Source organism: Poecilia reticulata, linkage group LG4 (assembly GCF_000633615.1).
Source record: "Poecilia reticulata strain Guanapo linkage group LG4, Guppy_female_1.0+MT, whole genome shotgun sequence".
NCBI classification, from domain to species: domain Eukaryota; kingdom Metazoa; phylum Chordata; class Actinopteri; order Cyprinodontiformes; family Poeciliidae; genus Poecilia; species Poecilia reticulata.
This window is the reverse complement of record NC_024334.1, coordinates 14,056,765-14,081,471: the sequence shown is the minus strand read 5'-3', so window position 1 is coordinate 14,081,471 and position 24,707 is coordinate 14,056,765. Positions and strand designations below refer to the sequence as shown.

Below are 24,707 nucleotides of genomic sequence, written 5' to 3'. Positions count from 1 at the left end.
TATATATATATATATATATAATCTGACCTGAAATTAATCTTGAGTTTATTTTTTCTAGCACTTTTAGCACTATTTCCCTTTGAAATAAAGAAAAAAATAATAATAGATTAAAGAACTTGCTAAGGTGAGCATTTAAAAAAGGAGATTTTCTTCCCTTCATTAGAGTTGGAAGGTAGATCTATGGCTGGAACGGAATCCTCCAGGGAAGTTTAAAGCTGCTAGCACCTGCTGCTCAGACCGGCATTGATCAGAGGGACACCGCTGTGGCAGACAGCACTGTGCTAAAGTAATTACCTGTGGGCTTCACACGGCTTCACTCTCCAGGGAGCTGTGTTTAAGTCTATTTGAGAATACGTGCACGCATACACATTCTCAAGTAAGTCATTGCTTGCGATTGTAATTGAAAATGGATGTCTTTGCCTCTGCTTGCTCCTTCAGAGAAAACTACATTACTGTCTCACTGCCTAGCTTATTACAAGCTTTGGTAATTACCCAGCTGGGTAGTCAGAGGAACCGGGTGAGGCGTGGGGGGTAGTTTGGATGCATGTTGGTTGAGGAACTCGCTGATTGATGCTTTTAGGTTTCATCCTGATAAGGAAAAACAAAAACATCAGATCCTCGTTTATCTCTTTCCCACAGCCAGGATTATCCATCGTTATACAGTATGAAGATTATACTACTAATTTTATTTCAGACCATTTTGGATAAAGTTTATAGTCAACAGATAAGGTTAAAGTTTGAAAATGAGAAAAAAATGAGAAAAATGTCACTTTTTTTCTCTTTTGCCTTTTTAAGAGCATTGCTCTACCAAAAATGTACATTTCCTAATAAAGCCTGACATGTTAGTGCAGTGATCTCTGACTTTGGAGACTCAAGTGTTTACCAAATGGTCCACAATTTCCTAATGCGAGCATTTGGATGAGTGACTGGGTTTCAGCCATCTTAACAGCCTGTATTCCCTCTGGCTGCAGATAAATTAGTTTCCACTGTAATTTGCACTGAGCTGTGTAAAACGACTTCACCAGCTTTTTGTTTATTTATACCCAGAGAGCGGGCGAGGGCAAAAATGATGCGAGGGAAATTCCAAGTGCTTTCTAAAAAGGAGGAGTGGGAAGAGCTAATTACTGGGAAACTTTGAAGCCTACTTTTACTTCTACAGGAACTGAAATTAAACCCAAAAGATTTTATCCGCCAACTGTACGGCAGATAATTATCAAGCAGAAACTAAACGTCAACTCAGAATGTGTCAAACTCATCAGTCGCCTCTAAGGACGAAGGATTTGATGGAGGTACGTGAACACGACAGGCAGCAGAGACACGTTTTCTGACTGAATTTCTTGTCAAGAGCCTCCAGCACCATTCCTCATCATTCCAGCTGATCTGTTGTCATGGCAACTCTCACCAGCGTTCAAGGCTGATTGCCCATATACAACCTTTTAATTCCTGTCTCGCTGTCCTGTCACACTTCAGGAACAAACTCAAACCCATCAACTCTTACAACACTGACATTTGTTAGTCTTGTCATGTCCTAACTGCACGGTGGAAGAAATGATGGATGGTGGGTGTTACATAAAGGGGAGGAGAAGGAAAGCATACCTACATGTGGCAGAGAGAGCTGAAAACAGTCTCCAAAGTACCAAATCTTCTCCAGATGCACACAAAAAACTTGTCTGCTGTGCCTGAGGATATTTACAACACGTCTACTTCCTCCATTGTGGAAATGCAGCATAACAGCATTACTATCAGCCTGAGTTTCACTCATGTCAAGTCGTTATGGGAAAGCTCCACTGTAAATGCATTTCAGTTTATCCATGACTGAAAGATCAAGAGAGCAGCAGGAGCCTGAGAAGCTCACACAGTAAACCGTGAGTGAATATCGGATTAAAGCTCACGGTTCTTACAACTTATCTGTCAATGGACTTGAAGACAGACTCTATGATCAAGCACTGTATGAATGTGCTACCAGTCTGGAATTTCATTCTTTAATTAGACATAAAATATCATAGATTTCCTGGCTTTGATTACTGTTAATAAATGATACTCTCTATTCTACATGATTATAGCTTCTTAAACTTAAAGAGTTGAAAAAATTGAGATTTGTGGTCTGAACGCACCATGTTCATGTGTTCAAACTATTGTACACAAACACAGTAGGTATATTTATCTACCTGACTGTTCAGGTAAGAGATAAGTTTACCTCAGATGTGCACTTGTTGCAGGGTATGATATTAATTTGACCATTTTAATATTAGATCCAATTGTTGATTATCCTAATTTAGTTTGATTCGGTGTGTGCAAGAAATATAGTCCTTTGCCATTGGCGCCATAGTCAAGAGTCCACTAGGGGGACTCGTGCGCTCTTTACAAATAATACAAGGACAAGTAAAGGCGCACTGGTTCCGTCTGATCATTTCTCTTGTATTTCTCCCCTTTTTATAAGGTAAGAGATTAATCTTTGGAGAATGAGATGGATGAATGCCCTGTGTGTGTGAGTTTGCATGTATTTAGTTAGTTTTGTGTCGCATATTAGTTATTGTGCTTTAATGTGTTGGGCGCGAAGAGTGTTTTGCTAGCTAGTTAGCTCTGTTTCTGTTTCTGCCGTTAGCAATGTGTTCTGTTCGGCATCTAGCAGCCTGATTGTTTAATGAGAATAATTGTGATTTTATGTGTTCTGCTCTTTACAAATAATACAAGGACAAGTAAAGGCGCACTGGTTCCGTCTGATCATTTCTCTTGTATTTCTCCCCTTTTTATAAGGGATAACACACTCAAGAAAAAGACAAAAGTATCATAATTTGCTTTATCCTCCACAATTTCTAATTTCTATTCTTCCACATTGCTTTGTATGTATGGATGTGCCACAACTTTCTCCAGCTGATCAGAAACAAAACTTGAGTTATTATCTTTGAACCTAAAGAGAAACCATCTAGTCAGCACACAGCTTCAGCTATTACAGCTGGAAACTAGAGATCAGGCTGAAATCTGGGTGTAGTGATGAACTCTGACCTGAACCTTCAGACAGTTACAGAGTCGGCCTTCTATCACCTGAAGAACGTTTCCAGGATTAAAGGACTGATGTCTCAGCAAGAGCTAGAGAAACTCTTCCATGAGTTTATCTTTATTCTCATTGATTGAACTGCTTTGTTGCTGAAATGAGATTTACTAAACTTGTTTGACTGATTGATTAATGCTGTTGCAATTTTGCAATGTGCATAATATGCTGTTGCCTTTTCTCATATCTCAAAGATTTTTACATGTTTTTCCCTTAAAAATACTTTTCATAGTATGTTTCCAAATCTGCTATAGATGTTGCATTGACTAAAGCATCTTGACAGGAATTTTTGGAACATTTCCACATCTGTCAGCTGACTTTCTCCCTGTTGCTATGATTCAGACTGCAAATCCCAAATGTTTTCTTAAGACAGCATATCAGAAAACAAGGAGAAGGAAGTTTCTTCCTGAGAATTTGATATATCTGACAAATAAAATGAGCTATCTCCAAAGACTTATGAACACAAAAATGTCAACATCAGGGATAGATTGCTATGGTTTTTACAGTGTGGACTGTGCAACACAACTTATTGCAGCTGGGCTACAAGCTTAAAGAGAGAAAAGGTTGTGCAAAAAAATAAATAATAATAATCTGAAATAAAACCATTCAGCTCAGTGGTTTTAATTTCAATAAAAGATGAGGAAGATCACATGCATCAAGACAAAGAGGGCTCAAACTAATGGAACCCTGGATGGAACCCAATGAGCCAAGACAGAGTTCCCAACAGGACTGGCCAAGGGATGCAATTTTGCATTCGTTTAACCTGCACCTGTCCGCAATAACAGGATTGTAAGTGAAAATGTAAGTTGTGGAGAATTAGACCAATGGAAAATCTTGTAGAGGTTAAAACACTTTACAAGACTAAGAACTAAGAAGACATTTCATTGGAGACGAGATGAATTCCTTGCAATGTGTTTGAAACCACCAATTGAAAAAAAGAATGTCTTTGCTGCACTTTGTGTCTTACTCAACTTCACTATGCTTATAGATGCATTCGCACCAGCCGAAGTAAGCTCTGCACTGATGGAAACATAATTCTGTCATGCACTTTAGTGCTTGTTGGACATTCTTGGACATGTGAAGCATGTCCAGTGAAGCTTCTTCCACTGTTTAGAATTTGTCACGTTCAGGGGTATTAATTAAGTTCCAGAAAACTTATTTCAGGTGAAAATGTTGGAGCAGCTGTTGCTGATTAAGACCTAACCACTAACCAAAGGTTTCAGCCACATTTTCCCATTTTTACAAGAATACATTTATTTTTACAACGTTGGTCTTACTTTTGACTTGACTATACCGACATGATGATGGTTTATCATTTTACTAATCTTTTTGTGAAATCTTCCCTTTTTGTACTTTGGGGTAGTGTTCTATTGACAGATTAATGTACAAAATGTATGCACACTAAAATATGTTGAGCCTGTCAGTTCAGGTTTGATGCAAATGAATAATTTTTAATCATGTCTACTTCCGGGTAAAATTTGAAAACATAAATTTGTCACTGCCAATAAATAAATGTTCTATTTCATTTGATCAGACTTAAAGGGGAAGTATTTTGTGTTTTTCAGGCACATGGGGCTACTTGACACAATGAAGTAACTAAGTCAAATTCAGTTGTTCAGTTGTTACAAATATACTATAACAAATATGATATAAAAAAAACTTTACTTTGTAATTTAACACCTTGAAGTTGGGCYTCTGTCTCTTTAAAAACTTCTGCTCTTTCTGAAACTCCGCTTTCAGGAAGTCATCACAACATGGCTCCTCTGTTAACACTAACAACATTTTTACCAGTGTTGCACAGAGTAATACCACCAGGTGTTTGCTAATTGCTGCTGGCTAGTCTGAAAGAACTGAGTGAGGGCTACTCTGAGAAGGGGAAGCTCAGAAACTTGGAAACTACAGCTCTGTGGAGGAGCTGGGCCTTGAAGAGGTGCTAGGTCGAACCAGGTTTTCGTCACAGCTGAACTGTTGTCATGGGAGACAAAAGGAATATTGTAACTCAATAGAAAGCTCAGAAAATGGTAAATGACTACAGAGGACTCACAGCCCTTCACACCACATTCAGTCGTTCAACTTTTCACACACTTCTGAATAGCAGCCACATGCCCTCTGACCTCACCAGCAGGCAAGGCAGGTGAAGTTTTGCCCAAAGACACAACAACAAATGCAGATAGAGCCAAAATTGAACCCGCAACCCACTGATTAAGGGACGAACTCCTACCAAAGTCATCCTACATTTTTTTAAGACGTTACTGGAATGTGAACTGTTGAGCTTTCATGACTGGAGTGATGCTCCTTCAAATTGACATTATGATAATAAATAGGACATGACACATGTCACAGCTGCTGTGCTGCAGAGAGTTTATATCAGCTTTGGCATTTAACCTTAGACAAACCTTTCAGTCACAGTAAAATAAATAGTAAATTATTAGATTTTTAGGTTGTTGTTTTTTTTTTTTGTAAACATGTCAACCCTTTTGTTTTTAACCAATTACACACATTAAGTAAATTAAAAACACTGGGCAGAAAAGTCAAAGTAAATTTTTACTTAGTGCTTTAAGTATCTCATAAGAAACTGTTCCTTGTCAGTAGAACAACCTGCAAGTTGTTCCTTTGCATCAAACCACATCTTTAGCCAACTTTGAGTAGGGGAGCTTTTTTAACCAAACAGGTTCCAATGCTAACCTAGGCTTAGTGTTTGTGTAGCAGTACTTTTGTTTGTTTGCAGATGTTGCTTATGTGTCAGATTTACTGGTTTACTAAAACTCGCGAAAACATAATTCCCATGTATTAGAAAAAGATGCCAATTGTGTTAAGTTTCATGCACTAAAATGTATGCAACTAAATCAAAATGAACGGGTTCAGGCCTCCGATAAGCGCTGGATTGGCATCGTCTCCCTTCGTTATGCTGATTATCTCTGATTGATGCTCTCTAATGACATCTGCATCAGATGCAAAGCTGCATGCAGGAGTTGCAGCAGCCAAAGAGAGGTGACCTGTGTTGGCTGCTAGTCATAAATAATTTCATTAGCCTAATTGTAAATAGTTTAAATTGTTGGAATAATGTCCTCTGTTTCTGCAGACATCATGCACAGCACACTGGATGCTGATACATAGCGTCAAATGATAATCTCTATACCTTACAAAATAACAATATAAAAATACTATGCAGTTATCAGAAGTAGAAATGTTTTAGTCAAGACAAGGAAGTGGGAGGAATTAGAGGGTTGGTTACTGAACACCAGAACATTCGTATATTGAAACACAGGCAGAACTTTAACCAGTTCCTTTAAAAGTGACTGGATTATTTGAATTAAGTGAGAATTGAAGATGAATAACTTGTATATGCATAGACCTGTATATTACCATTATCATCAACCTGACATGTCCAGTTGATACACATCAAGTCAAAACACCCACATGACATGTAAGGTCTCCTTTTACAGAAATGTCCGTCTCCATTTACTCTTATTATATTGTATTCATACTGTGCACTAAGACAAGATGTTTCCTCATTGCAGACATGAAGATTTTTATCCCTGAAATGAAGTGACCATTGTCTGAAAGATGACTGTCATAAGTCATCTAAGGCATTCTGAAGCACCTCTGGGTTGAGTCATTTTGAGTTTCTGACCCTTGTAACTAATTGGAAGCCTCTTGCCACTCAGCATACTGTCGACATTCATCCAAGGAGTGTTTATTTCAGGCTAGACTCTCACTAAGTGGCGAGGCACTTCTCTCTGTAGTCTTGAAAATGTGCATTGAGGACTCTTCAATCTCTCCCTCTTCTTTTGACTTGGTAAAATAACAAATGTCCCAATGTTTTCCCTCTGAACGTCCTGCAGCTGCATAGTCAATTGAGTTGATGTTTCCTGCATAGCTGATGGGTTTTGCTTTTTCGTCATAGTTGCATTTAGCAGCAGGAGGCTGAAAACCCCAGAGCCCTGTCACTGGATTTGGAAATCTAAAGTTACCCTGTTGTTCAGCACATACCACTCTGTAGCTTTATTTAATTATATATCCATGTTGGTATTTGCTTGTTGTGTCAGTCAGTGGTCCCTCCTGCTTGTGTTGTTTGCATGTTCTCCATGTTGTCATCGGGCCTCTTGTAGTCTCCTGGCTTCAAGTGTTTGTGTCATTTTATATGTAATCACTCTCCCTGTATACTCAGCATGTCCCTCCATGTGTAATACATTATAACTGAATCTTCTTCGCCTTTTTATCATTTTTTCATTGTGTGTGGATTGTCAGTTTGTAGGGAATGTGGCCCAAACTCCAACTGATAACAACCCTGGGGTTGTACATAGGATCTTTTTACCACAGGAGCAAAGTCAAATGTAACATCATAGTCAGCCGTTACCTGCCTTCATTTTTATGATGTTTGTTAAAGATTGTTAAGTAAAGTCTGGATGTCGTTACTGTTGTTGATCTTCAACTACTGACAAGGGGAAAGACAAGCTTCAAGTCTGATGACATGGAATAAGCTAGTAAACTTCTCAACTCTTCAAGAGTTTACCTCAGGTTTTTGTGTAGATAAAAGTAAAATTAATTCCCTAGCCCACAAACTCAAATTTGTATTTTTTTTGAGCAGGCAGTATTAACGGCAGCAGCAATTCTAATCACTTTTTCTTTTCTCTTTTTGTGCAAAGTTGTTAAAAAGGTTTTTTCCATCTCACAAATAGAAAAACTAATCAAATAGCAAAAAATAGTGTATTCAAAACATGCATTTTGAATAAGAGATAAAGGTACAAAATACATTGAAGAGACAAGGAATGTTTTATTGAGTTTTGAAAGCAGGACTGATTGTGATTTAGAGAATGCAAATTCTTACATCTATTCTCCTGTACCAGTCTAAGAACACTTTTCTTTTTTTTTAATTTTAGTCAATGTGGAGCTATGAAAGTTTTTAATGTGAAGTTTCACAGAACACCCCATGTTGTAATAAAGCTGGCTGTAATAAGGACTGAGGAATGAATACTAGGAGTTCTCCTGCAGAGAGGTTCAATAGTTACAAGCCCTAGAATATGGCAATTAACTACACTGAAGATTAAAGCTCTCATCAAAGCTTACTGAGCTCTAAGTAGCAGACAAATCTCATCATAACTTGTTGGGAGGAGATGGTGTAAATCAGGCCTTCATGGGCATAATACTGCAAAGAAGCAACCACAATCAGAGGAAAAGAAACCAGGGCTTTTTGTTGTATATGTGAGAAAGTAAAAAAAGTACATATAAAGATTAATAAAGTTTCAATCATCCAACTCTAATGCTTAGTTAAGTATCACTCTCTTATTAATAAATACTAATTGTGTGATTTAATATTAATATTAGGTGCTGTTTTTTTTATTTTGCTCCATTCCACTCATTCCTTTCAGCTTTCCCTAAATTGCACAAAGGTGACCCATATTTCCTTAAATTCAATCAATTGTTACCATAGTTACAAATCATAACTATCCATAACTATTCATGCACAGTATGAAGTACAGCTGTGTACTTCATACTCTGCTTTTTCATTCCCCAAAAGCAGAGGGAATAATTGTCCGAAGTCACAGCGTCTCAATCCAAAAAGAATGAACAAATCTGCAAAGCTGTGCAATTGTAGGATCTGCAGTTACCCAACCAGGATCCTGACTTAAATCAGATTGAAAATCATTGAGGAAAAAGAAATCAAGTAATGGCAGGGTCAGGTTTCTGTCTCAAAGACTTGGGGCTAATCACCAAGGATTAATTATCAATTTACCAGCGGAAACATTAGAAAAGTTTGATTGTTGTAATGCTTGTAACATGTTCTGATATATTTGTTGTCAGTTGGAGTCAAACAAAAAAGCTGAATTGTATGTATCAATGTATTTCTTTTTATTGTACCTTGAACTTTACAGCCACCTAAGTCAAGCAAACCGAGTATGGAAAAAAAAAAACACACAAAAAAAATCCAGATTTATGGAACTGCCCATGTGCATGAAACCAAGCTCATTTGCTTTACACGTCCCAATCAATGTGAAATTGAGTGCACACTCCTCCCTTGACACTCCTCCATTAACAAATGCAAATCAATCTAAATAAGCGCTCCATGTGTGATTCTCCTCGCTACATAGTCTAAAGTCCTTAATGTGTCAGTTGGAGACGCTGCTAAAATGGGGTATTTACTTAACATGCATTTATGTTTTATTTGCAAACACAGACATCAATCAGTGATGTCCACCACTTATATGCATGACATACACACACCGTTTTGTAAATGAATGCAGATGTGCTCTCAGGAAAGACTGCAGCTGCAGTTATTAAACTTTATGCATGTGTTTATTCACAAAAATGCTGTTTTGTGGACTGGTGCACTCAGAGGCTTTGTAGACTCTTCTGAACTTCAGAATTTCAGCCAGCAAAAACAGGAAGCCACTCAGTTTGAGCGTTTACTGAGAAAAAAAATCAAAAAACAAGATGATGCCTTCATTGTGTTGACAAGAAGATCTTTGTTCTGTTCTGGTGCTGATGTAGCAATTTACTTCCACTTGATCGCTTCTCTTACAGAACAACGAGGTCACAAGTCAGACTATGGTTATGGGAAGATGATAAACCCGGCAGACACACAAATGATTCAATTCCACAAATCTGGCATTGCTTGGATTCGGCTGTACCCGACCGGTTTACCAGACCTCTCTAAGAACACCAGCATGGCCAGTGGGCAGGTCGAGGCAGCGCAGTCTTCTATTGTTCACCACATTAGATGGGCCAGAACACCAAAAACCTAGACAGATAAATACTTTATCTATGATAAGCAACTGATGTGTCAGTCTTGGATCAGAAAATCCCCTCAGTCACTAAATAAAGACTCTTCACATTTAAAATACACTCCCCTTCTACTACTGCTAATAATACTAATATAATGGAAGTTATAATAATAAAGCCATTGTTGGTAAAAGTATTTTATGCACAACTGCATGAAAACATTAATATGCACTTGCAAATTTGCAAAGATGACTGTCCATCATGTGTCTGAGGTGTACAATGCTTGTTTTTTGATCAACAGTTTCACTGCCGACCCTCTAGGTGTCACCAGAGAGACCAATAACCTTAAAAACATACGCAGGTCATGGAGTTCTATGGTTAGTTCAGTTGATTATTGGTATATTAAATTGTTTGTATGAGAAATTTCACGTCATGTTTTTAAACAAGAAGGCTCTGGTCTGGTTGGCAGTTGGTTTCAATGTTCTCCACTTGTAGACATGGAATGACAGATTTCTAATTCTTTTAAAACTCTTTTCCAGAATATCTGTCAATCCATCTTGCTCTCTCTCTTTGTGTGTGTGTGTGTTTACATGTATATTGTTTTGTTATCACTGGTGTTTTATGTTATAATATGAATATACATATTCTTAAATAAAGACTGTTTAACATTTTTTTTACAAAGTGAGGTGTGAGCCCCAATCACAGAGATAAACATCCTGACATTTCTGTTTTAACATTTTTTTATTGATCTCATGCAATATTTTAATTTTGTGAAAATTTTGAATTTGCAACATCTTCCATAATCAAAATGACAAGAAACATAGGCTTAAGCTATTTGACTTAATTTGTAATGATTCCATGAAATACATGAGTATCACTTTCAAAGACAAAAAATGTGGAACTATTCTGAATACGTTAAGCATGATGGTAAGGGAAATGAAATTGCACAAAAGGCTGAGTAAATATACAGTATTTTCAAATAATGTGTAGAAACAGATTGATTGCATTATTCCAGCAACTGTTTTAATGAACGAGTCTGTCTTGATATTTAACATAAACATCATAGAAACCATGTCTGTTTTCTAACAGTCTGTGGTCAGAGAATGTGTATCATCAGAATGAAGCTAAGTGTTAATTTAGCAGTAGTCATATACTCTCAGCAAAAACATCATCTTTCTCTTTGAGTCTTTTTATTCCAATCTGTAAAGAAATGAAGCGAGGCGGAGATCTGTAATCACAGTCGTTTGTCTGTCTGCCTGACTAACTGTTTGTCAGCAGGGTTGCACAAATTCCAACAAGCCGCAACTCGTGAAACAGAGAAGTGGAGGACAGCCAAAATAAAAAACATATATAGATATTTTACTGGGTCTGATGATTGTTTTGCAACTTCAAAACAATGTCTGTGCAGTAAATGAGTTGCATTCATATCTATAATCTTGGTCTTGCTCTTTTCTGCACCAGTAGTATGTGACCCTATCAAGATATATTTCAATTTTTGTTTTACCATATTGATTAAAAATAATAAGACTTAAGATGTTAGCTTCAGCAATTCTGTTAACATGGTTTCCACTGTGAATATTAATGCGTATTAACAGATATTTGGTGTTTGAACCATTGAAATAGGCAGTTACAAGCATAAACCGGGCCGCAGCAGACAAGTGTGTCCACCTTCAGTCCTTGAGGGGCGGTGTCATGAAACTTCTAGACGTGTCTCTGAATCCAATGATCTTTCCCCAGTACACAGTCAAGTTCTCCCGTCCTACAAATGACCGACTCAGGTGTGCTGAAGCAGAGACATCTTAACTGCAGAGACAAAAGTTGGAGATCACCTCAAGGACTGAAGTTTGATGCCTGTGTCTTTAAGATTGGGGACAAGCAGAAGTGAAATTCTGTCTCCAAAAGTCAGAATTAAGCCAGTATTCTTCAGAGATTCTGCTAACACAGAAATTGTAGGCATTATATACTACAGCTTTTAGTGCTCTAGTTATCGTGTGTCGTACCTTCTGAACATGCACGGAACCTACAAGCAACCGATTTCAGCTACTTTCTTACTGATGCGCTTGCCCACAGTAAACTTTCTGTGGTGTGCGTGTGTGTGTGAGTGTGTGAGACACTCTTAGAGGAACTCCATTCAGAAAAGAGCAGCAAATATTTATGTTGTTAAAATCCCCTCAATACTTTAAGAATTCAGCACTAAATGTTTCACTCTGGATTTTGCTTTTTCTAAAGCAAAGAAAAAAGAAAAATAATTTTTTTAAAAAGCTATAAAATATATCTTTGTCTTGATCCTCTTGATCTTCCTCTGTAGCTTGATCTCCATGACGACTGTAACTTTCTGCCCTCGATGTGGCTAACTTAGCCATTAAATCCCTCATCAGTGAAGTGTTTTCAGTGATTGTCTTAATGCACGCTCTCTCTCCTGCCTACTGCTGACTGTTTCTGTTTCCATCTTTATTCTTTCCCATCTTCATGTATTCTGCTCTTCATTCCTATAATGTGTGAATGATTTTAGGGAGACATCACTGATGTAAAAAAATATATATTTTTTTTTATATTGCAACTGCAAATGTTTCATTTGTAAATGGTTATAGTGCAGCTCACCGTCTGATAGGAAACATAAAGAACAGTGATATTGATGCAGCTGTCATGTTGAAATGGTTCTTCTTCAAATTTAAATACCTAAAACATTCACATGTTGAGGCATTGCATCTTCAAATATGTAGATTTGCAATTGCATATCTACATCAACACACATTCAGGCAGATAGTCAGAGGGTCTGTGCATGATGCACAATCTATTCAAAATTGTTTATGTGCAGTTCACACTGAATAAATGCTTATCGCCCAAATAACAGATGCCCAAATTTGGCCTTACACATCAAACATCGAGTAAAGTGAAAATCTGCAACTTTGTTGTTTTTTGTCTTCTGCATGTTGTTAGAAACTTCTCCAAGAGCACGATAAAAAAACAGAGGTGCTTGTATAAAGTGCAATTTATCTGTCACAAGTAACAAGTATTTAAACTGTAGTTTTTGTTGATTAAGAAGATGTCTTGAATGACTTGAGCCTATTTGAAAACTAGTTTCAACTGAAACCATTAATCAGGTTAAATCAATTATTGAAATAATCGTCAACTGCAGTATACATAAAAATGCCATTTGTTTAAAAACCCACAGAGCAATAATTAAGCCAAAATTTTACAAAAAATATATATCGGTATATATAATTTGCAGTTAAGATGAAAAACCTTCTCTGTCTGTAAATATGTTCTACCCAGAGCTACTTTAGTGGGAGTTTTAGCTTCACCTGGTTCAGATACTATTAAGGATCTTTTGCTTACTAATTATCAAAAAATAAAAGTCAACAGATCAGCTCTACACTGCATTGATATTAAGTCAATCAGAAAGGGCTGAGTCTCTCAGATGATGATGCTGCAAGGGTTATTTTTGTTATACATGATCAGGTGTTCAATAAAGGAATTATGTGTCATTGTGTTTTAGACAAAATAAAAATCAGTTACAAAGTTACTGGTGCTGACGCTTACTAAGCTCAGTTGACAAACTCTAGAAGCCAATTACTATGAGGTAAGAGCCACATTTAAAACTCCAGAGTTTTTTTGGACTGGTCAAATAACAGTAAAACAATGCACTTCAACAGGAATTAAAAGTCAATTTCACATGAGAGTACCCCAACCTGATTGTCTATCTACAAAAAGAGTTTATTTCAAAATCCATGGCAACAGAATTTTAGTATGTCATGTCCAGCTTCGAGCTGTGCTCACAGCTAATTATTTAGCCATAAATGCCACTTCTAACTAAGATCTTTAACACCGTCTGCCTTTTATTATCTCCAGGTGGTGTCAATAAATCTCAGTGTGGAAGCTGAGATTAACTCCAATTTCCCAGCTGCTGGTTTGGATGAGAAATCATTTGATTAGGATTGTGAGGCATTCATAAGCACCACTGTGTTCAAAGTACAACTGAGGCATCGGTTTTCAGAAACACAGGGATAAATAATGCATGTGTGGTCAAATCGTCCCCATACATAAAAACAGAATAAAAGACAAAAAGTGAATGAGATGCTTAATTATGTAACAACGTGTCCTTAACTTGGGTCTTGGCTTTTGGGAAACCAGTTACAACTGGCTCTAGCACCATCCATGATGAAGGACTGCAACCTCTTTTGTGGAAAAGCCCAATGTTTGCTACATTCCATTATTATTACAGGACAACTATGATGGAAAATTCACTTTTTATATGCTTTTGTACCATTTTTTTCTGTACTGCTTCTACAGCAGAAACAATCCAAGCACTAAAAAGAATCATTCAGCAATTTTCTGACAAGTGTCTGGAAAACGAGCCATCTCAAAATCGTCCTGACGTTGACATTTCAATCGGCAGGAGGCCAACAGTTAGCTCGAGGTGATGACTTGGCCTCCAAATTCTCCAATTGTAGATACAATATTGTATGTATGGTGTGTGCTGGAGAAACGGGTCCAATTCCTGGAGCTCCTCCACACCACCTCCAGAACTTTAAAAAAAATCTTCAAACATCTCATTGTCAGATACCGCTGCAAACGTACAGGGGTCTAGCAGAATCCATGTGTTGATGCATCAGGGCTGTTTTCAAACCAAAATGAAGACCAAGTCTGTGCTGTAGAAAACCTGTTTGGTGTGTAAACATAATGCCCTAAAGCATCATTCATGTCCAAGACCGTGAACCTCAGTCAGCCCTTGCATATGTTCAAACATTTATTTATGTTTTCCTTTATGTTTCCATTAATAGTGACTTGAAGAAGCCATCTCAGGTTGCCTTTTGCGCTACTAATATTCAAAACATTCCTACTTTCTCTAAAGATAGCACATGAATCATATTTTGCCTAATTTTTCATTTTGCCCAGCCTTTTTATTTTTTATGCCACTTAAAGCAAAAGTGAAAGCCCATTAGCATTCATTGGGAGAGAAAAATATGTTAATGGCATTTTAATGGTCCAAATGCAAACCTCCTCTGTCATCACTTACCCTGTCCTCTGTCTGTGTTTTCATCTGTCCTCTTGTTTTCTCTGTGCATAAGCTGTTCCTAAGCTGCAGACTGGGGGCAGTGAATGTGTAGCCTTCAGGCAGTAACAGCCCGAAAATGTGAGGACTTAAAAATCAGACTTATCAGATTACATCACATCTCCTCTGCTTTCCCACCCCAGAGTGTCAGTGAGCTAATACTGTTTGTGTGTATGAGCGCGTGTGTTTTAACAAGGCCTCCTCTGAAACACATAAATGTCCTCATATACAAACCAAATTATATACAGCTACTATTCCAACAAATAACTTTCTCATAACCATGTCTTTCTGCGTTTTTGCTACAAACCTCCCCCCATATCTGCTGATATTGACAAAGCATTTTGTTGTCAGTGCACACCTGAAACAGTCTGATTGTTTACCAACACTGGATTAAAATATGCATCTGTATGTATAATGTAAATATGCAAACATCTTGTCTTATTTACTGCTTGGTCTTTTTATTTTCGCCTACAAATGGAAAGAAAAAAAAAGAAAAAATATCAACTTGCATCCTTTCTTCAATTGTGACATTGCAGTGATAATGATGGTAAATATTAGATAAGTAATATATGTACTGATGGATGTAACTGATGGACTAGTGATGTTTCCAGGATGTGTCCTGCTGGAGATGAGCACTGGCTCCCCTGCGACCTCTGGAAAAGCAGATATTGACAGCGGGTGGATGGATGGAAGCATGCATTTTAATCTGAAGTGTCAATCAAGCTAGACAGGATGTGCACTGACAGCTACATGCTCTCAGGAAATATTAGAGACAAAGTTGGGTGTGGTACACATCCAAATGAAGAATTGTAATTTTCCAGTCAGACCTACTAAACTCACCACTAACCCAACCCGAACCCATACAGCAGTTGTTCAGATCATAGAGAACACAGCGATAACAGAATAGTTTGTGTTAAAAATAATGTTTTCCGACATGTATCCCACACACAGTCCTGGATTTGCACATTATTTTTACACAGAAAGGCGTTTTGGTCTATAGCTTACTTATGTAAGTTTTGTATTATTGGTACATGGTTCCTTGTTACCTACATGTGCCAGGGCAGCATTGCTTCACAAAAAACAGAAAAACTGAAAATGGAATGATGAATGCTTGACGAACATTTATGAAATCAGCCTTGCACGTGGTATCAAAGTACACCAGTCCGTGCTGCATAGAAAGATAATCTTAATGAATTCAACACAATTTCTGAGTCATTATAATGCCGAGGTTAAGTAAACAATGCACGACGTCGCCAACTAAGCTTCATCTCTTTAACCCTGAAAAATTACTGCATTGCATGTGGGAAAATCCCAGCTGCATTAGATACAGTCAGTAAAATCATCAGTTGTTATTCAGTATGTACCCCAAAAAGATATTTCAGTTTGTTTTTTTTTCTGATTAAATGATGTGTAGTCGTTTCAGCAAAGCAAGAACAATTTGTTTCAGTAAAATGTTAAAGGTTCACAAGCTAAACCAGTACAAGGTACAAGATGCCTCTGTTCTCCACCGAGGACTTTGACAAACTTCTCCAGACAATCAAAGTGATAGAAATGAACATTCACTGAGTTGAAGTAAATGTAGAGGAAAACGCTGAAGATGGAAAGAAGACAACCTTAAAAAAACATGGAAGGGACTGACACACAGCACCACAGGAAACCTCCCAGAAAATAAACCCCTCCTTCAGATCTTGGAAGACATTTAACTGGTGAACCAGCCTGACCAGCAGAGAAACAGGGGAAAAGCAGCCAGACAAGTGACATCAAACTTAAATCTGAAAAAATTCACTGAACAAGTCCAGTGAATTAGAAAAAGTTGTGTTTCACTTTGACTCAAATAAAAAAAAGTGTTTTTTTTTTAAATGGCTGACAAAGAAGGGAGATTGGAAACCTAAAATAAAAAGCACCAGCAGAAGTCATTTATCTGGGAACGACTGCCTGTTCCAGTTTGATTGTTCTTGACTCAGTATGTATCTATCCATGCAAATGTGATCATTTCTCAGCTTGGGATAATCCTACAATCCAAACAAGAATGAATTCTTACAGAAACATCTCTCCAGTTTAGTCAAGCAAAGTTGTTTCGATGTGCTCCAACTTCATTGTTTCTTTACTTGAAGCTAGTAAGGTCTTTCTGTCTTCACAATGTCTTTTATGTGGCTTTATAAATTTGCCTACTTGAGTTTCTGCTTGCTGCTGCCAACTAACATCCAGATTATTACATGACATTACGTACAGTAAGAAATGAAAACAATTGAGGCAAATCTTACAGATACAAAGAGACAGAAGACATACTGGAGCTCTCAAAAGTATACAGAACACTTTTAAGAGCCAAACCGAAACTGTCAAGTACCAGCTTATAGTAAAAATAATTACATCCTTATGTATAACTTCAAAACTATTTTCAACTCTGATATGAGCCATTAAGTTGCCAAAACAGTTTGCCCGTCAATGTACATCATTTAAATTGGGTGTCCAGCCAGTTCCAGGGTCACATGTTTATAAATCGATTCAACATGTAACCCAGTCCAAAATAAAAGTATTTTGTATTGAGTTAAGTTCATGGAAGGTGTAAAAATTTAAAATGTATTAAATACGTTTGCTTAAATATGTTAAAATTGTTATAAATAAGTGTTAACAAAAAGCTGTACTTACAGGTACTTGAAGTATTACGGTATTAAAATAATTTGGAAAAATGTAGTTAAAACTGTTTTATAGAAAAGTAATCTTCAACATATTTTATTTTGTTTGTAAGAGGAAGTTGTGTAGAGCAAAGTAACTTTACTGGTCTGTGGTTGGCTGAGGATCAGGAGGGATAGGAAAGTAGAGGGAAAAAAAATGAGAAAGTAACCGCGCTGAAACAACGTGGCGGATTTATCAAGAAACGAGTCTTTTTGCAGATATTTAGACTTTCAACTCGACCGTCTTTTAATAGATATCAACTCTACACTCGTTTGCAGCTACTGTGATAATTTCAGACTGGAATTCACTGTACAGTAGGTGAAAAGTCATATGTAATGCTCGCTAATGCATTAGCATTCATTAGCTCAGTGAATGGACTTGAATACTGTGAGCTAACTCGGCTAACAGAAGACTCAACTAATGTTACCGTCGTGGGAGCGTTCAAGAGTTAAGCCTAGTGCAGAGAGACGAGCTTACACTGAGTTTCTCTGACTGCTGGAGGACTGTGTCTACGTTGGACTTTCCTGCTGTTCCTGAATCCTGTGGACTGAGGGACTGGGGAAGGAGCGGAAGACATCTTGTCGACTGGCACCAAGGACAGGTGAAATTCCAAGAAGGTTCAAGATTTTCCTTGGAGTAAGGTATCGCAGTTCCACGCTTCAGCACATCAGGCCTGCAACGGGTTTTTTTGGGACTATATTTTAGTTAATCATTGCCGGCTTAGGTGGACATTGAAGTGTGGGCCCACATTTATTAATATAGGGTTTTTGAAACCAAAAGACTGAAATATTTGCATTTTGTGAATTTATTATTGTTTAATATATGTTCAAAAGTTCAAATCTCATACAAGAGTGTGTGTGTTTGTTTTTTTATAGGATAGTATGTGAAGTTTATTATTCTTAATCAGAGTTACATGACTGGGTGAGAAGAATAGAAAAGTACTGGTGTATTATTATTCTAAGGTTAGTGAATCTCAACATAGGTTTAAACACGAGAGCGTATTAAGAGTTATTATTCGTAAGTTACTGGGTTTAACGAACTCAGGGGCCCGTACCTACTTTAGAGCGGTATAACTGGGCTACAAACAAACATGTGAACAATGAGAGTCTCTGAAATGGTCAGTAAATTAGTGAATTTGAGCAGCCAGTCAGTCTCATCTAATATCAGTGTCTGACCTCATGAATATGCTGCTTGAGGAATAGTAAAACAAAAACAAAGAAACACTGTTTGGAAAGCCATCACAGAAAGTTTAAGGCCAGGATGATGTCACGCACAAAAACTCAGAGATTTTGATAGACACATGCTAACAACGAGAAAAGAGATCACAGGTGAGGACGGTTAGAAGTCGTTGGAATTCATGTTTTTAAACTAAGCTTGAACAACAATTTTCGGCATACAAAAGACAAACTGTGGCCTGTATTTGTCTCTCAATTATCAAAAATTAAACCCAATTATCACTTTCTCCTTTATAGGGACAGCTCTGAATATAGAGTTTGAGAAAACACTCTTCAACACTTTATTTTAGAATCCTTAGTAAAATTTGCCTTTGTCTAGTCGACAGTCAGATTGCTCTATTTTATTAAGTCTTATGTGCCATATCTATGTCGTCTGACTGTGAGGACAATACAAACTTACTTTTGGAGAGCATCTATCTTGTCAGCTTTGATTCCTCTGAGCAGCTCTTCAAGCAGGTCCAAGCTTTCAGGTGGAGGAGCAGTTGGACGTTTCGAAGAAGTGTGGATGAACCAGCCAACGAGGATACCAAGGACAAAAATTCCCACCCCGGCAAGGAAGTATCTATGGACAAAATCAGAGAAAGGTTTAAATTCTAACACAGCAAAAAGGAACAGGAAGTGGTTTCAGGTTAGCTGACATGATACGAACGATAAGACCAAGAGAAAAGAAGACGAAACACTAATCAGCGTATAATGATAATACTTAGATGGATAGAGTTTCAAAGGGGATTGTAATGAATGCATTATGTGTCTGGAGTCAGGGTATTCATTTAGAAAAGTCATATCGCATGCAGAAAAGTGAGCATTGTACTTCTACTAACTGAGGTGATTTAGACTATCAGCTGACATCTGAATTGAAGAGAAATGATCTAAGAATTATTAATGCAATGTATTGTTGCACTGCTCCTGTTAAGTGTTATGCTGAATAGAGAATCCAGAATGTTCTTTTATCATTCAAAATGGAAACGTTTTGCTTCACAGTGAAGAAAAAAGCCTAAGATTCCCTTCATAAGACGTTGCAAATTTCCCAGCTTAATCAGATTTTGGCATGTTGCATGGAGGTTGAAGTGGATTCATCAGAGAGGTAGAGACATCGAATGGACAGTGAAGGTTTAATGAAAATAATGACGACAAACAAAACTTACAAACAGCCAGATGAACACAAAAAGCAGGAACCAGGAACAGGAGGAGCATAGAAGGAGGAACCAGTAAGGAGTGAACGAGAGAGGGGATTAAATACTGGGAGTGTGAATGCTGGAACAATAGACTAGACTAATTGACTAACACATAGCAGGTGTGAGGGGAGAGAAAGATAAAGAACATGGCATACAGGGCGAGGGAGAGTACAGCAGGAGAACTAAGAGTAAAAGAGAAAAACGAGATACAAGGAATAAACAAACATTATAAATATAATCACTGCAAACTAAAGTGAGACGGAAACAAGACGGATCTGACTAAAGCAAGAAACTAAGGAATACACAGCAAAAAACAAACCTCAAAACAATGCAAACAACCCAGGATCCTGACAAATTATTTATGTGTACTAAACAGATTGAAAATATTCCTTAAACATCAAAAATTATTTGCATGATTTTTGTATTAACCTGAAAAGCTGTGTTAGCATGGTATGAGATGATGTAGCATTTTACCGGTTGTGTTTTCCATAAATGCATCATAACACAGTAAAGCTGCTCTGTAACTACCTGAGTATGAAACAGTGAAGTCGCCTTTGACCTTTGTGGCCAGTCGTCCTGGTGAAGTGAGAGATGTAGTTGGGATCCTCTTGGAGTCTTTCAAAGCGTCCATGAGGTGAAACTGAGACGGAATTCTGGATGGGTTCCATGAACTCCGGGTCAGGACCAGGGTCTGAACAACCTAGAGGTCACAGTTCACAAAATGGTTTTGTTTTCTTTTTTACGTTAGCAATTCCAGTTCTAAATTAATGAAAAAGGAACAAAAACAAAAACAGCGAAACATAAAAGAACAATAAGTTAGATAATATGTTATTGAGGGACGATGGGTTATTACCAATCCGTTGGCTAAGTTCTGATTCAAACAGGGATCATTAAAAAAAAATGTGTACTGAAATATACAGTTCCTAGCTCAGAATAATGTTTGAAGGACTGAGGAACTGAAATCATGCTGAGTTTAATCAATCCTGACAAGTATTCAAGCGAAGACAAAGAATGAAAAAAATAATAAATTAAAATTAAATTAACATTTAGCTCAGACAACTAGATAATAGTCAATTAATCGTAGTAAAAAATAGATGTAGTAAATTTAATAGTTTTAAATTTCTTATAAATGGTCTTCCAACTGTTGCAGCTTTTGTCAGAGAGGAAAAAATGTTGTTTATGTGACTCATTATTGTTTGTTTTGAGATCCTGATACATATTTTCAGAAAATATTTTCCTCAGCCTAATCAAAAGCATGTGGGATCTGTGCTACAGCTCTGCACCAACTGCAACACAAAACTGAATCATATTTGCATCATAAAACATCATGAATCTTACTCATCAATGGGTGATGCATATTGCATGAGGTTCAGCCCAGCCTTATTACACATCTCAACAGCAAACAGTGGACCATAGAAAATAACTTGGGTTTGGTGAATTATGATGATTATTTCATTTTCCCAATAATTGTCTGACAATACACACTTTGTGAATTCTCAGTGCAGTGAAAGTTTTTTATAAATGATTCATGCACTCAGTTTTATTAATCTGACTTCACTTTGAACATTTATTGACTACATGTGAGCTGAAATATTCACAACAGCTTAGCCTGATTAGGCTAGACAAACCATAATTATAACAGAAAGATGGCAGTAATGTCTGACCTGATCTCTGGCAGTCGCCATGCTGCATCTGCGTGCGCTCGCTGCTTGGCCCTGCTTCCTGCAGCTCCTCCTTGTCCAGGTCCCAGTCGAGTTCCAGGGATCCAGAGCAGCGCAGAACCTCTCCATCCAGTGGCCCCGCCTGGGCATCACACACCTTCCTGTAGGCCATAAAGTCACCTGGAGCATAAAAACACAAAAACAGACGTTTATTGTAGCTTTTCTAGAAACACATGCTACTGTCACACTGTAGGCTTTGATGCTCAATTAAAATGTTTTGTTTAATTGGACTAATGCTGCGTGGTCATTTACATTTCCAATTATGTGTCATCTCCTGAATGAACTGCAAACAACCTAAGTGTCTCGCAGGGAGCAGTAACGTCACACGTAGCAAGCACGCTCAGTGGAAGTAAACGTGGATGCTAATGGTGGAACATATTTTGGGATTTTAAAGTTGTTGTTCAACCAGAGCTAGCATATTAACATCTTAACATTATAGTCTATCATGGCTGTTGTTTTTCCTTCTGCTTCCGTGTACAGAACAGTGAGGTTGGTTGAGATTCAATGATGTTCAGGTCACATGAAGATGACCTGGCCATGCAGACACAGGTCACATTCGAAGGGATCAGATATCACATATCCAAGTGGCCTCAGTCGCATTTGTAAAAATGGGATCTGTGTTGTTCAGACTGTCATGTAAACATCAGGTACCAGAGTCTCATTAAATAAAAAAATTGGAATTGGGTCACTTCAGGCTGCAGTATGAATGTAGCCATAGACAATACCTCAAAGTTGGAGCAACAGAAAGGTGTAATTAAGAAAGATATTTTAAGAGAACATTGCAGCTTGTCCATTCTTCAGCTGTAGGACAGAATTATGGTGAGGATTTCTTCTGAGTTAACTCTGGTCTGAAAACGATTAACATTTTAGAATTTTCATTGGTCCAATTCACCATTGAACTGCTGCAAAACAACACTGCACAACATGGCAGCTCTTGTCAAGGCTGTTCATAGACCAGTTACCAAAACTATATTCTTATTTATCTTCAAATGGAGATCCAGCTGAGTGCCATCTCATTCTTAACCCATATGCTGTAATGTGAAGTCAGCCCAGTCCTTTAGCTACAACAGCTTCAACAAAGGGGCCACGCCCACCTACTTAGAAACACACAAATAAAAACTACATTATTTTTCCTGCACCATCCTTTTCACTTAACACAATGTATTCAAGCAAGTTCCATTCTCCTGACAACCATCAAACTCTCCTCTGTTGGAGTGTTAGACAGAAGTCTGGTGCATCTGTCCAGAGAACTCGTCTCCACTGCTCTGTAACCCAGTGGTGGTGTGGAGTGCAGCACTGCATTCGAAGCTCTGCATTGCTCTCCATGATGCAAGGCTTGCATGCAGCTGTTCGGCCATGAAGTTTCCTACACACTGTATTGACTATGCAGAAAGTTGACAACCTGAATGTGTTGGGCAACTCAGCATCTCCTGACACTTCTTGGGGTTTTCCATGGCCTTGTTGCCGTCATCGCTCTTTTTTCCCTTCATGAAAGGAAACTATATTTGCCAATGTATTACTGAAAATATGTTGTACTGTTATATTTTCCCAATGAATTTTCTAGTCATGTCAGGCATGGGACAGGAAATCAGACACTTCCTTTAGTTTTTTACTCAGTCACAAGTGAAGAGGTGCATCTGTTGTCGTCAGCTTTCAGTTTGTGCCAACGACATCACCGTCTGTAAGTTTTCATTCTATATTCTTGAGTAGATTTTATTTAATATCTTATTTGTTAAGAATGTGTGAAGTAAATGTGGAATTTGACAGCTGCATAGCGCTTATGGATTCATGTTGATTTATTTTAGACATGAAATTATAATTTTCTTAGTTTCACATTTTTCTAAGGATAATAAATTAAACGCAGCTGTTTTTTTACTTATATGTTACAGCCTCCACAAAATAAAGTGGAGGCAAAGACTATATCCTGACTCAAGCATTCATTTAACAGGAGTTAGACTTACTGCTAAATTGTGTTTAGAGCAGAGTACCTTTATTACAATATGTTGGAAAATACAAATACTAAATCTCATATATGAGAATATATTGCTCATTGTATGGAATGATATTTTCTGATATATATCATGATGGTCCACTTTGTCTTAACACCACCAACAGTTGACTGTAGGGTATTTGGTTGATATAAAACATGGTGGCATCCTATTATGGTACCATGTTGGAATTCACTCTTACTCCAAATCTGTTTGATCGTATACATCTGTGGACATGGAGGTCATTGGAAAGATTAAATTCAATTATTTAGATGGTGAAACAACTATTTTTGGGAATATAAAGTAAATGTGGATCCTGAAAATGAACTAAAATTGTGACAATCTATACTATAAAAGTTTACTTACATGTAATAATGCAGCTAAGAGAAGTTGTGTTTGGCTAAAGGATGTAGATAAATACTTAGTACTAGAGGTGTGCCGATCGATCGGCCACCGATCATAATCAGCCGATTTCCGTGAAAAAGTGTATGATCGGTGATCGCCGATCACGGTCGCTTGTTGCCAATCACACGAACCGATCACCTGCATCTCATTTCCCAGCCTGCCTGTGCAGCTGGTCTCCTCTTTCCTTCACACTGCGCAAACGTGCAGCAACAAATCCTAAGCGATGTGGAACTATAACGCACTGAGTGAATGGGAAAGTTTGCGTGTTGCGGCAGAAAATTGAAGCAAGTGGGGTGAACATGAGACAGATAATCTTTGGAAAAAATAATCGACCTCCTCCCTGTTCTGCATAATTACTCCGCTCAGTCAGAAACAGCCAATCGGAACTAGCAGTAATCAGCTAGCCGCCATGCTATCAGGAAGTTTTCATTCAGTAACTGAGGATTGTTTATTGTAATGGAACCTGTATTTGCCTTTGAATGTTAAGATTTATACTGGAATTTTTTGGCAATGTTGAGAGGTTTTATTTTGACTCTTTGCATTATTTAGCCTTCAGAGCCTTCATATGTTTTCAGTCTGTTAAAGATAGTATTACTGATAGCAGTACAATTTGCACAATGCCTGTTTTGTTTTTTTCTTGGAAAAAGTTATTAAAAACAAGTTTTTGTCTAAATTA

General features: G+C 37.6%; 1 protein-coding gene across 2 annotated transcripts in view; it reads right to left on the bottom strand.

The window, feature by feature from the left end:
• Positions 1-24,707, bottom strand: part of naaladl2 (N-acetylated alpha-linked acidic dipeptidase like 2) — a 415,941-nt gene that overhangs the window by 224,888 nt on the left and 166,346 nt on the right. For both annotated transcript variants that reach the window (XM_017304561.1, XM_008407820.2), the window contains 3 exons: positions 21,582-21,758; positions 20,446-20,617; positions 19,143-19,304 (listed from right to left, as the gene is read on the bottom strand). In XM_017304561.1, the coding sequence (XP_017160050.1) occupies positions 19,143-19,304; positions 20,446-20,617; positions 21,582-21,758 (511 nt within the window). The remainder of the gene's footprint in view (positions 1-19,142; positions 19,305-20,445; positions 20,618-21,581; positions 21,759-24,707) is intronic.